The sequence below is a fragment of the Scardinius erythrophthalmus genome (assembly GCF_964197995.2).
Source record: "Scardinius erythrophthalmus genome assembly, chromosome: 16".
NCBI lineage: Eukaryota > Metazoa > Chordata > Actinopteri > Cypriniformes > Leuciscidae > Scardinius > Scardinius erythrophthalmus.
This window is the reverse complement of record NC_138236.1, coordinates 25,880,599-25,894,991: the sequence shown is the minus strand read 5'-3', so window position 1 is coordinate 25,894,991 and position 14,393 is coordinate 25,880,599. Positions and strand designations below refer to the sequence as shown.

The window sequence follows — 14,393 nt, the reverse complement described above, 5'->3', positions numbered from 1 at the left end:
TCAAATTATGTTTAATTTGTGTATTTCTGGTATATTTTTGAGTGGTCAGTCAGCAATATTGGATGCAGATTTTTTAAATTGTAAGCATTATCTTTGTAATCCAAAAATGCTCCAGTTTAATTGATTATTTTGTTATAAATAGTCAAGATTTCTGTCATTATATTGAACCACCAGAATAAGCTCAGCTCCAGAGTGTGCTGTTATCTGAAAGCAAACATGCAAAACTTGATCTAAACTAAGCTAATACAAATCAATGAAATGTCCTGGACAAAGGTTAAGAGAAATGATCAATCATCAACAATCATGTTCTATTGTAAGGCAAACAAAGACTAATTTGGGAAGACTGCAATAAACTAATCAGATACTTTCAGTGCAATGGCAAAGATTGAGCATATCCCGACACCCAACAAGGTTAGTTAGTTGGTTAGTTAACTAGTATCACAAAAAGTAATTGCAGGAGAACAGATACAGTATATAAAACATAGGCTGCAATACCAAAACATGTCTCACAAAAGACTAGTGCACTTTAATGACTTTGATATTATAAGTATTTAGTTAATCATTTAAGTTTATCCTTTATTCTGTTTGATTTATATCCATTTGTATTCACATGTATTCATCTCTAGCATTTTCCAAGAACATGAATGTTGTTTGTGTTCACTATTCACAATATGTTAAGAGATATAGCTTTAGTTATATTGGACGCATTCCAATGACTGATATTTCTTATAGAACTGATAGTTTAAGGTACCAGATGTGCTTCTCCATAAATAGTGCTTTAAAAGGCTATATATAAAATGCTTGCTGTGCATGCTTTCTTTCTTCTAAAGGTGTCAAAACCACAACAGGTATATATTTTAGTCTATCTATTCTTGCCGTTCATGACCAGAGCTGGGTCCGAAAGCTTAAGAAATGCTGCAATCGGAGGATGCATGCATCAAGGCATGTCGAATTCAGTGTTAGTTTCACTTCCTGTCTCCTGAGATACCTTCATCTGATCGTGTTTTGAAGGCAGCATAGATGTATCCTTTGATATCCCACAATCCTGTGCTTTCCATTCTGTGACAGTTGTCATCAGTTTGTGAGTAAATGTACATTTTTGACCAACATTTTCCATTACTGATATCATTTCTAGCGAGAAATTACTATAGTGATTAAAAATTTGCTTACTTATCTCCAAAGCTAGCTCTGTTTTGCTGTAGATCATTAAAGGGGTGGTTGATTATGATTTCACTTTTCTAACTTTAGTTAGCGTGTAATGTTGCTGTTTGAGCATAAACAACATCTGCAAAGTTCTCAAAGTTCAAAGCAAAGGGAGATATTTGCTTTTAAAAAAATAGTTTTTTAAGGACTACAACAAATGACTGATAGGGACTACACACGTTTCCTTCCTGGTTAGTGACATCACTAACCCTCAAATTTGAAGGAACGCGATTTATAGATTATCATGACAGATTATGCTAATCAATGACTAGAAGATTACTACACATAAGGTACATAAATTCATCAACTAACCAATCAGAAATGTTGCCTACACGTTGTCACTTCTTCTTGAGTCTCTCCATCTTTGTCTGACACCGGTTTGAACATAAAAGGCTAAAAGTTTTTGAAATTTACAGAGCATGCCTGTGTGAATGCAAGCTGTTGTAGCTCCGCCCTCTGTGCCCAGCAGCTCATTTGCATTTAAAGGGACACACACAAAAACAAAGCGTTTTTGCTCACCCTCAATTTTAACATGCTATATCAAAATATCTGTAGGGTATTTTGAGCTAAAACTTCACATATACACTCTGAGGACATCAAATACTTATTTTACATCTTGTGAAAAGGGCATTATACCTCCCCTTTAAAGGAGAACTCCGGTCAATTTTAACATTGAGCTCATTTTTTTGTACATTTGGAGTGCTGTCAATACAGAGAACAACGACAAAAATTGGTGTTGCCTACACCGAGTTATTCTATTTTTAAAATGTGCACCCTGTTGACTTCAATGGGGCAAGTACTAAACCTGCTTTTAGCCTCTTAACATCCTTGATGTGTCATTACAAGTGCACAGAAAATGTGAGTGATTCCTTCTGAGTGAACACGAGTGAATCTGACAGCAGATGTGAAAGATATGTATAAAAATGATTTTATTTAAGCCAGCGCACATACCTGTGTTTACATCCTGTTTTCGGTTGAAGTCCAAAGTAGTCGATTGCCGAGTTCACGCGCATAGGTTTAGTTACCTATGATCACGCGCGTGAACTCGGCAATCGATTACTTTGGACTTCAACTGAAGGTTCAACAGGCTCACAATGCTCTGTATGAACGTTCTCTGTCAACTCAGGTTTGATCCAGAGTTTGCGATTAACTCCTGAAAGTGCCAATCACGGAACATGGAGGGGGAGAGAGCTAGCACAATTTACTTCTCTGCTGAGATCATTATGAAAAATATCATGAAATTAACTGCATTCACAAGGCAGGAATAAGCCTTGCTGCTGCAGAGAGAGTTTAAGAAGACATCTGAAAAAAAAAAATCTAACTATATCAATGTGAATCAAACAAATAGGCCTTATAATTGATATAGTTTCACAATGAGCTCAAATACATGTAAGCTTAATCTGTTTAAAAGCTTTATTTATAAATGCATGTATGACATTTATATTAATTTAAAAGCAGAGTTTAATATCAATTGTCATTGAATTGAATAATTATATGAATATATTTTATAAATGACATAATAATAATGAATATAATGTAAGACAATTAGCAGCAAAAGATGAGCAATTTTGTCTCTAAAATGGCATTATAAACTGCATTAATTTGGAGTGAGAGATACAGGAGGAGTGGCTTTATTGCATCAGAAACACATCACTTTACTCACAGCTGATTAGTCCAGTTTGTGTTTGCAATCTCTAACCCAGAACAAAACCTGCTTTGGAGAAGGTTAGCTGTGCAACCCAAGTTAAAAATCAATCCACCTTTTTGAGCCCGAAAAACTAATCTCGAACTTACCAGGGGTGTGTTTCCCAAATGCATTGTTAGCCAACTATGGTCGCAAGTTCTGTTGAATTGTGTTGGTAACGACAGAACTTGTGACCAGTTGGCTTTGGGAAACACAACCCTGGGTAGCAAACCGGCTTTGTGCTACAACAGGCCTCAGGTCACGCCGTTACAAAACATAATGCAGGGGTGCCCAATCCTGTTCCTGGAGACCTACCTTCAGATCCAACCCTGAACAGACACACCTATCTGTAACTATCAAGTGCTCCTGAAGATTTTGGCTGCATCTGAAATCACATACTTCCCTACTACATAGTAGGCAAAAAACAGTATGTGACTGTCTGAATAAACAGTACTCATAAAAGAGTAGGCAAAAAGAACCTGGATGACCTACTTCTCCCGGCAAGATTCTGAAGTGTGCATACGATGGACACTTTACTATTCCATGAGGCCACGGGAGAGGATTTATGAATGGCAGTGAAGCGACGTAACTGACGCTGGTAGATCACATGATAATGACAACATGGCGAATGTAGTATGTCCGAATCACATTCATACTACACACACTCATACTATAGAATGCACTTTGTTAGTGGTCGTTAAGTAATTAGTTATTCAGAATAAGTAGGCCTACTCAAGAGAGTATGCGATTTCGGACGCAACCCTTAATTAGCTGCTTCATTTGTGTTTGATCAGGGTTGGAGCCCAATTTTGCAGGAAGGAACAGGACTGGGCACCCCTGACATAATGGATACTTGACCTATATCTGACATAAACACAGCAGGGAGGATGTGGTTTCCTATACATATGCCCTTGTTCCCTTAGCTCTCTGCAACAAGGGCCCAACATTTCACTTCACTACTCAAATTTATTCTTCATTTGTTATTCCTTTATTCTTTATAAAAAATAAAAATGAGTTTTCATCCTCACTTCGTCTGACTGGATCTTTTGCAGTTTACTTCTACGATAATATCTAAGTCAAACAGGAGAGCTGACTGAGACTTATCAGGGAAAAACACGTCTTGTTTGATGATCGACTAGATCTACAGCACCATCTTGTAACTAAGGAAGCAGTCACACTTGTTTGAGCAGCACTCAATATCCCATGTTCACGTGCAGCAGCGCATCAGCTTCCGCGTCATGCACAGTCACATGTGGCGCCTGTTTAGTTTCACTTCCGCGTTTGAACAGAAACAGATAAATCCTTTAAATCATGCAATTGTTTTAACGCTAATATTGTCCGAACTTTGTTTATTCACTGTGTAATTATCGATACTAGCGTATATTTTGACGGAATGCCGTTAAGTGTTTGTTAAGGACATCAACTAGTGCGACACTTTTTGAAAGAAGAACCCCCGGCTGGGTGTCCACATTTAGACAACTAGTTGAGACCTTCCACTTTTAATTTTTCTACAATTAACACTCTCATACAAATCTAAAAGGTACGTTTGTGTTTAACTTTGTGCATTTATTTCATTGCATACATATTAAAGATGGCAGCTTATGCTAACAGCAGCTTGTGTGTCTGGTTTCCTAAAGTTCTTAATCACCGTTTGCTTCATTGCTTACTTGAACTTGGATCGATGCAAGTTAAACTTTTAGTTGTCTTTTCGGAACCGTTTTCAGTAATATCACATACAGATTATTACATCGTTTTTGGCATTAGAACCAGGCTTTGCAGTAAACATGTACATTTAGCAGTTTTCCTCGAGTTTTATAAAATTGTATTTTCGAAATAAAGTAATGGGTTCATTCTGTGGTCCTTACAAATATGACGTATAATTGGAAAAACACTAACGACCTTTCACTTTTGACCTTTTTATAGTGTTATGCAGCTAAAATATGAATCAGATTTGAGCAAAAAATATTTCAGTTTTTGATTTATTGTATGTGTGAAGTACACATAAGGTGTGGACAATAAACAAAAAAACGAATAGCTGAATAAAATGTTATAAAATATGCAAGATGTTATAAGATACCAAAAGTGATTGAAGTTAACCAAGAAAAGGGACTCTGTTTGTCTAATGAGTTCTTTACTAATCATAGAACACATGATTCTATATAATACAATATGCATTACATGTGTATTTATTCTGTGCATATATTGTGTACTGCTACTGTTACATTGCCCACAATTCCGTCATGGGATTGTATGTACTGTATGCATGCATCATTCAGTTAATAGATACATTTACTGACAAGTTTATTTAATGCCCTTTTCCCATCAGGCGTCACCTCTGAAAGTCATGTTTCTGTCTGTGAGAATAATCACTCCTCTTTTCGTACTACTTGCTGGAGTGCAAGCTAAGCACACGGAGAACTGCAAGCTGATTTCCCCCAGCGAAACTGAGAAAAACGCGCTCAGTTTGCTAGAGCCTCTCACCAATCAAAGGTAAGCCAGCTTTTTGCAAGTTAGTCTTGCATTTGTGTTTATAGGTTGTGCTGGTCTTGTTAAAGTTGCCAACTTCTAACTATCTTCATATTCACTCTGAACAGCTTCACCGCGGAACAACATCAGCCGGAAACATATTCGTACTTTTTTCAGGTGTGTGGAGATGCTGGCGGAGTGAAGGATGCAGGTCTTGTGCAGAAAGACAAAGCTGGAAAGCTGGTTCCAATTGGGAGATACAATCAAACACGATTGTTTAAAGGAAGTATGTTACGTTGCTTGACCTTTAGAAATGACGTGTCTACTTTTGTTTCTTTTTTGCTACGGGTGGACTTTTCTGAACCCATTATGGTCTTCAGTATCTCTTTCAGTAGTCATTCATATCACCGTTGATTTATAATAATGACAACTGAAATTATCTTTTTATTGGCAGGGATTTATTTACAATGTTCTTTTGCAACAACACATATAATGCATGCATCAAATTTGATTAAATTACAGAACTTATTACAGGTGTCACAGGAAGTCTTGTTAACTCATTTTCTACAATAGTTCTGCTTTTATTCTTGGTGCAGGTGACTGGATTTTGCTCATCTATGAGGGGGGTGAGAAGTATGACGGTCACTGTTCACAAAAGGCAAGAAAAGCCATGATTATGATTTCATGCAGCGAAAGTGCTAAGGTATGAACTTTTTATGCTTTTGAAATGGCATAGATTGCATGTTGAGAGATATTCAGTGGAAATGCTTGCTTGGATTTGTGGGATTACCATATCCTCCCCGTTGAATTGAAGTTTAAAATGTTTAACCATTTCAGCTGAGCAGGACTTTCCAGGTCGGGTCATTCCGTGTCCAAACAACTACATTTCAGAAACTTTTCATATTTTTCAATAGTGATGAAAGCAAAAATATTAAATGCCATGGATTAATATTTATGGAGTAATTCACTGTTTTGTAGAGCGGGGGTCAGAGTGACGATTTTCAGCTGAGATTTGGAATTTCTAAAAAAAATTACTTAAAGGAACACGCCGACTTTTTGGGACTTTAGCTTATTCACTGTATCCACCAGAGTTAGACCAGATTCTGATGCACCCACCGCTAGCCTAGCTTAGCACAAAGACTGGAGGTGAACGGCTCCAGCTAGCATACTGCTCCCAATAAGTGACAAAATAACGCCAACATTTTCCTATTTACATGTTCACTTATTGGGAGCAGTATGCTAGCTGGAGCCGTTCACCTCCAGTCTTTGTGCTAAGCTAGGCTAGCGGTGGGTGCGTCAGACAGAGTTACGGCACGCACGGAGTTGAAAAGGGTATGTATGGACTTATCTAACTCTTATCTAAGTCCTGTGAATGAGCTAAAGTCCCAAAAAGTCAGCGTGTTCCTTTAAGAAAGATGGCAGCATCATTATTTTATTTTTACACAGGGATTGGTAAGTATATTTGTAAAATCTGTTGACTTTGGCAATCCTTGTTGCATTAAATGACAATAGTGACAGTTCAGAAACACTTTTTGTGTTTTAGTAGTTTTATGTACTTTTGTTGTTTAATTTATTTATATTTTAGTTTTCGTAAAACAAACCCACCTCCCCTCACTCACTCATTGCTTCGGATGAGTATTGTTGGTGTTACAGTGCTTGAATTTCAGCATGGGATAATTTTACTCATTCCTGCAGATTTTGTGCTCACACCTTAAAGGGATAGTTCACCCAAAAATAAAAAAATTCTGTCAGTGATTACTCACCCTAATGTTGTTCCAACCCCGTAAGACTTTCGTTCATCTTCGGAACACAAATTAAGATATTTTTGATGAAATCTGAGTGCTGTCTCACTCCTCCACAGGCTTATGGACACTATAACTTGCTGGTTCAGAAAATGTATTAAATACATCGTTAATATAGTCCAAGTGACTCCAGTGGCTCAAATTTAAGTTTATAAAGCGATGAGAATACTTTTTGTGCGCAAAAACAAACAAAAATAACGACTTTATTCCACTTTTCATTTCCTTCTCTCTGGGCCTCGAGTCTTTTCACGTAGTGTTTTTGCGTAGCGCGTCTGTGTTGCACGTGACCACGCATCACACACATGACCATGAACGAAAGTCTTACGGGGTTGGAACAACATGAGGGTGAGTAATTACTGACAGAATTTTCATTTTTGGGTAAACTAACCCTTTAAAGCTGCCTTGAGTTTGTGTTCGCTGCTTATTGCGCTTAAAGGGTACATAACATGCACAGTTTCACCTAATCTCATGTTAATCTTGAGTACCTATAGAGTAGTAGTGCATCTTTAATATCTCCAAAATTTTTTTTGTTTTATTATTTTTATAAAAGAAAAATACAGCTTTCCGATTCTCTCCGGAAAAAGCCGAGGTCCTGGAGGCGGAGCTATAGAATCAAGCGGTAGTGCTTGATTTCCAGCAAAAGACAGAAATCTGATCCAATTGTACTTACATGAATGGGGCCTTTTATCACTGGGACCGCTCCACGTTTTAATAGCAAACGATTTGCAAATCCAGCGTCGAGGCCTTGTTAATAAAACATTCGTCACTGAAATGACCAGAACACACAACCGCACTTGGTAGGCTACACTCCGTTGCTGCCCCGGAAAAACAAACTGCATCCACTGTTCCTGTAACACTGGGTTCTTTGGAAAGCTGAACACGGTAAGCTTTCCCTCACATCCAAAAACACACTTTTTTGGAGACATTCTTGAACAAATCCTATACAGCGCCGGCTGCCGATGATTTCCTGTTGAAGCGCGTTGATGTGCGCGGTCTTGCTCTCCTGTGGTCGACGTGTGCGCGGGCGCGCTTTTCCGAGAGAAATGCTCATATAAGGAGTTCCACTCTCATCTACGTCATTAGATCCACGATCGAAAAAAAAACAGCCGAAACTTGTACCAATCCGGAAGTAAGATTTTCGGCACAGAAATTCTCCGTTATTCTTACAAAATATTTTTTTTTAACTTTGCCCATGTTTAGCATGAGAATCCATCTCTTTAACACTGTAAACAACTCTGAATACATGAAACACCATTGTACCCCCCCTTTAAACAGTCAAATACACACAAAATAATGTGAAAATGCCGATCTTGCCGAGTATTCACGTAAACACAGTCAGACATGTTTTAAGTGAACGTAAACAGTTGAGAAAGAAAACTCATGTGTAACAGTATAATGGATCCGTGTGTTAGGTCTTAAAGTGACAGCAGCCTAATATACCTGCTGCCAAAGAGTTAATATAAAAAATATTTATATGGCAGTTTTTCCCCATGGTATCGATGTTAAAATTGTGGCCAGTGAAAATGCTGAGTGGCTTGTAACTTTGGAAATACAGTAGCCACAGTGGCTGGTGCGCAAAAAAGTTAATGTCAAGCCCTGGCTGGCTACTAGCATTAGTGCATTGTCACTTTTGGACTAAACAATTATCTCAGGTATGCAAGATAGCATAGCTTTTACCATGACAATAGCCAGAATAACCTAATCACCTGAGTCATTTTCTTATTAATCATTAATTGCTTTGTGTTTTGTTAGAATGACTTTTCAATGGTTTTGGAGGACAATACGAAGACCGATGACTGTTATTACCTGTTTGAGCTGGACACCAATGTACTCTGCCCTGTAAAGCCATCCAAACTCAGTGGCGGCTCCATATTCCTTATTGTGTGAGTGCTTCAACATTCTCAGAGGGATCATCACACCATTAGTGGCAATCAAGAAGAAACATTAATGTCTTTTGCACATACTTTACATGTAATGTTCCTGTTTGCTGTTCATAGTGTATTCTCCTGCCTGGCTGTGTATCTTACCGGTGGATTCCTCTATCAGCGACTGGTAGTTGGAGCCAAGGGAGTTGAACAGTTCCCTAACTATGCCTTTTGGTCACAGATCGGCAACTTATCTGCTGTAGGTGTAAATGCGTATATAGGTGTCTCTCCTGTTTCAGTCGTTCTTTTCCTTTTATGAACCAAATATACCCTTCTATTACCCTAACAGGACGGATGTGATTTCGTTTGCCGATCCCGTGGTAACAGAGAAGAACCCCCCACATACAGAGGTGTGGCTACTGAACCTCTTGGGGAGGAGCCAGAGGAAAGGGATGACCATTTACTTCCCATGTGACCAAATCATAACAACCAATGAACAGAGGCTGGACAGTTTATGGTTTTGAAACCCAAAGAGAGATGTTCAGTTCAGCAGGCGTGTTCCTAGTTCAGAAGTGCTGCTGGTTTTTTCACTTTTTTTTTTTTTTTTTTTTTACTTCCCAATAGCACTTATTCTCTGTTTATCCCTCAAAATGTTCATTTGGCGTTTGCTAACTAGTATTCAGAAATCCAAAGTCCCACAGATAGATTTGGTTATTTAATATTTATGGCAAGATATCATCAACATGAAACACTGCCCCTGTTTTCAGTCTCTATAAAAGACATCAGTGCTGCTTGACTGTGTGATATGGTCACCACATAGATGTAGTTTGGTATAAAGTACAAGTACTTATTTTCATTCGAATGGTTAATCAACTTTTACATGCAGTATGAACCCATGTCTGATGAAACTGAAATGAAGTTTTTTAAGCTCATGCTCCTCCAACTCAATCAATGTTAAACATGAATTTTCTATTTCAGAATTTTCAGAAAGTCACTGAAATTGTTTATTTGAAAAATTATACTCACAAATATGCTTCGCTTTACATTCCAAATTGGCTGTTTGTTGTGGAATATTGTGTTAGTGAGGAGAAGTTACATAAGGATCAGGCCTACCTCTTTAGCCTGTTATAACCCATATGTGATGTTTCTGAATGATGTTATTAACGATAAATTGCGCTCATATGATACATTTGAGGAAAAAGCTGTTCTTGGAGAGAGTCATCTGTGGCACATTACTATTGACAACAATTAACAGTTAAAGTGCATTTCCATATGGTTGGTTTTCTTTTCATTTTGTTTTTCTGAATATTCGCTTTTTGATGTTGCAAATATTAATGTGATTCTTTGACTGTGGGATCTATTTCATACGGTAGGAATTACTGTAAATCCTCACTGGAAACCACAGGACAAAATTTCAGATTAAGACATTTTTCTTTCAACGCTTTTGTTAATGTGTCGTGTGTTTGAATGCACTGAAGCTTTAAGATTGATTTTGTTTTTAGTGGAGTCATTCATTTTCTTTATGCCCTTGAGGTGCTGAGATCACAAATGAGCATAAACACTCCTGTTTTTGAGCTATAGATCATAGTGTTACAACTATTTACAAGATCAGGAGGAACAGAGCTGATAGTTATACATGGTGCTCTACTATTATGTATCATTTAAGTTTTGGTCTGTGTCTAAAGGTGAGTTAGAGGCTCTTTGAAAAACACTTCTATAGTATCAGATTAGAAATGCTTTGCTTTAATAACTAGAGTCCATATTAATAGCAGAAAGGTATGACGCATTTGGCTTGATGTTATTCCGATGTGCTTCATGAAATACAGGTCTGTGCAAAGAGGTGACTCACTGTTCTTGCAACTGCTTTTGTGTTCTTTACAATTTTAGTGTGAAAAAATTCATTTTGTTTGGAAAGTACAAATAAAGTGTTTGATTACTGAATTGTGTATGCACTTGTGTAGTTCTTCACAGAGTACATTTTGCTGCATATTATAAAAATTTGTTTTTAGAAAAAACTGGTGTTTCTGGCTCGCACACGACTGAAGCTTTACAATTTAACTATTCTTTGTTCAAAACAGGTCTTGACACAAGCTGGTTGATTACACGTTGTCAATAATTTCTTCACTTCCTCTATTATCGGCATTAGTTGCATGTTATACATTTTATATTGAGGTTTTAGTGCCATGTTGGGTGGAAATGAGTATTATTACTTTTAGTGCCTAAAAGGTATATATATATATTAGGGCTGGGTATTGACACAAATTTCACAATTCGATTCGATTTCGATTCGATTACGATTCGATTCGATTCAATATTGATTATTTTGGATATCAGGTAGCCTACAATAGCTACATTGCAAAATTTCTAAAGTAAAAAAAACAAATCAGTCTAGAGTAAATTAGGCTAAGGCAGGTTTTGAAAGGAATTGTGTTCAAGGCATTATTAAAGTCATGTCCTCAAGTATCTGACATAATTATCAAACTATTAAAAACATTAATATTGTCCAGGCCAAATCCCCATCCATTGGCCCTTATCAGTCATGTCCTCCAAATAATCTCATCCTGGATTGGCTCTATCACCCTCTCGCTCTTCTCCACCTATAGCTGGCGTGTGGTGAGCTTTATAACCGTTGTGCCGTCAGATCATCCCAGTGGATGCTGCACACTGGCGGTGATTGAGGGGAGACTCCCTGATATGATTGTAAAGCGCTTTGGGTGTACAGTAGCACATATAAAGCGCAGTCATGGCCTAATATCCCAGAAGGTTGCAGGTTCGATTCTCATTTTTTTTTTCTTTGAGTGAATACGTTTAAAAACTCAACGCTGTTACATAAAAATGGAAATTTAGTAAACACCAAAATTATATTAACACTGAAAGTGTATAAATTGAAGCTGATTGAAATTCATGCTATGATACTCGTATATTTTGTCCCCTAAAGGCAACTATGGCAAGGAATGAAATACTTCATTTTATATGGATAAAAATAAATCATTGTGAGAAACAAAGTTACACCAGGGGAGCAGTTATCTTCTGGCTATACAATAATATGATATAATATAAATAGTAATATAAATTTAAATATATATATATAGTATAAGTTCAATGATAAGATAAGTTAGATTAAACAGTAAGATAAAGTATAAGGTGTTTTTGAGGTCTATCCACAGCTGAATGAAACACGTGTTGTTCATCCATCATTATCATTGAAGACCTCGACATACAAAATCATTCTTAATTCATAATTATAAATTTGCAAATTTTCATGAATATTATGAGACCAGTGATCCACAATACCCAAATATCTGGCTTTAGTCAGCATTTCTAATGCATAGGGAACTTGTGTGGTATCACTGGAGAGATTAACTTCCCTTTAGGGTCAATGATTTACTGGAATGAGTCGCATTATGGCTTACTGTAACATCCATTTGGCTTGAAATGTATAAGAAATATGAAAATATATGGGATTTTTGGGGATGCGTAATCTAATCAGCAGAAACTTCTATTTCCAGTTACAATGCCTAACCATAGTTGGGGTCAAAATGAATAACTTACTTTTACATTATTAATGTAACGATTGATATTTTATTGATATTTCATAAGCCATATATCATGCTGACCACAAATCTTTAAGTTTACAAGGTTAGTGGAACCTGTTCAAAAGCAATATTCTTTTTTATATTTCACAATGTTTAAAAGAACATTTTTTATTTTATTTTTTGCATTTGTTTAAATGTAGCTAAAATCAGTTGTGTGCAACCACTTACGATAAAAACATTTATTAAATTCAACTAATCATTTTTTTCAGTGAAGTGATGACTAAATCTGACTGGAACTGTTCTGTTATGGCTTGAGCCCCATCAAACGCTGTATGATTTTTTGGTTATGTATCAGGCCCGGCTCCAGATATGAGATGGAAGGTGGGCCAAGTGATGGTCCAGGTGGGCCGGGTGTATTTTTTTAAAAAACTATTTAGTAACACTATATTATATAGAGATAAAAAAAAAAATTCCTTTAAATCCTCGCTTGTCAAGCTTATGCTACTCTGAACAATGCTTGAACTTCGTATTTTGAGCACTTCTTGCGTTGTTTTTTTTTTTTTACCCCTATCAATTAAGTAACTTTAGATTTTTAGATTTGATAAAAAGGGACAGGTCGTTTAAAATAACTATTTACATTGCTACCATTTACAACATAGCTTTTTGCTCATTTTAGAAAACTGTTACAAACTAAAAATGTTATCTGAAATGCTGTTTTTCTTAAGAATTATTCTCACTAGTTAATGTTGTATAACATTACAGATTTTTTTTTTTTTTTACCACACAACAGATTTTGTATCAGTTTAGTAACTTTAGATTTGAGGAAAACAGGGCAGGTCTTGAAAAAGATCTACTTCATCACTATAAGTTACAACATTAGCTTTCTACTCATTTTAGAGAATTCTGTTACAAACTCACTCATGTCCATTTCATGTGTTATTGCTTTTTCATGAGCTAAAAACACAAGGTTTTCCTTTCAGAACAAGAAATCTGTGCATGTTGTGTTCTATATAAGAAAACCAGGAGGGAATTCCTTCCTTCATTCTTTCTGTTTGATGGAATCAGGAGCAACTCTACAACAGAGGTAAAGTCATCTGCTCTTCTCTCTGTCAGTCAGAATAGTTCTACAATTATATTAATATAATTAGTTATAGAATGATAACTATAAAGATTACCAGCGATAGGCTACTATAGTTTTTTTTTTTTGCTAACTATTATAGTGTCCACATCAACTGAGGATCTACGGAAGCCCTGAAACGCAACGTTAAAAACAACAACAACAACAACAACAACAACAACAAAATAAATCCGTCAAAAAAAATTCTAGTATTTCGAGATTAAAGTCGAAATATTTTTAGATTAAAGTCGAAATATTTTTAGATTAAAGTCGAAACATTTCGAGATTATAGTCGACATATTTCGAGATTAAAGTCGAAATATTTTGAGATTAAAGTCGAAATATTTCGAGAATAAAGTCGAAACATTACCACAATACAGTCTTCTGTAGAAGTTGCGTGTGTGTGCATTCATAACGGCGCGCGTATAGGGCGTGTTTCCAATTCTGATTTTTGTGTGTGTGTGTGTGTGTGTGTGTGTGTGTGTGTGTTGTGTGTGTCTGTGTAAAGAAATGCGCTTGTGAAGTCGAACTGCCTCGGACATGGATCTACACAAAATAGTAGCTTTTTACTTTTATCTGGGCTTTCAACGAAAAGAAAATTCGACAGGTGCCAATCTACCAACATGCATTATTATGACTCCGCCGGAGTAGGTTCACAATCTGGTTTTTTGACGCGTTTTCGTGCTCGTCTATAATAGGCAACACTATCTGGGTCGAGAG

At 36.7% G+C, this 14,393-nt stretch overlaps 1 protein-coding gene across 1 annotated transcript; it reads left to right on the top strand.

Moving 5' to 3' along the window:
• The first annotated feature begins 4,096 nt into the window (after positions 1-4,096).
• Positions 4,097-10,961, top strand: m6pr (mannose-6-phosphate receptor (cation dependent)). Its single transcript, XM_081387794.1, has 7 exons — positions 4,097-4,427; positions 5,214-5,377; positions 5,482-5,639; positions 5,950-6,056; positions 8,908-9,038; positions 9,153-9,279; positions 9,370-10,961. The coding sequence occupies exons 2-7, from the start codon at positions 5,232-5,234 to the stop codon at positions 9,493-9,495; spliced, it is 795 nt and encodes a 264-aa protein (XP_081243920.1). The 5' UTR covers positions 4,097-4,427; positions 5,214-5,231; the 3' UTR covers positions 9,496-10,961.
• The last annotated feature ends 3,432 nt before the right edge of the window (positions 10,962-14,393 follow it).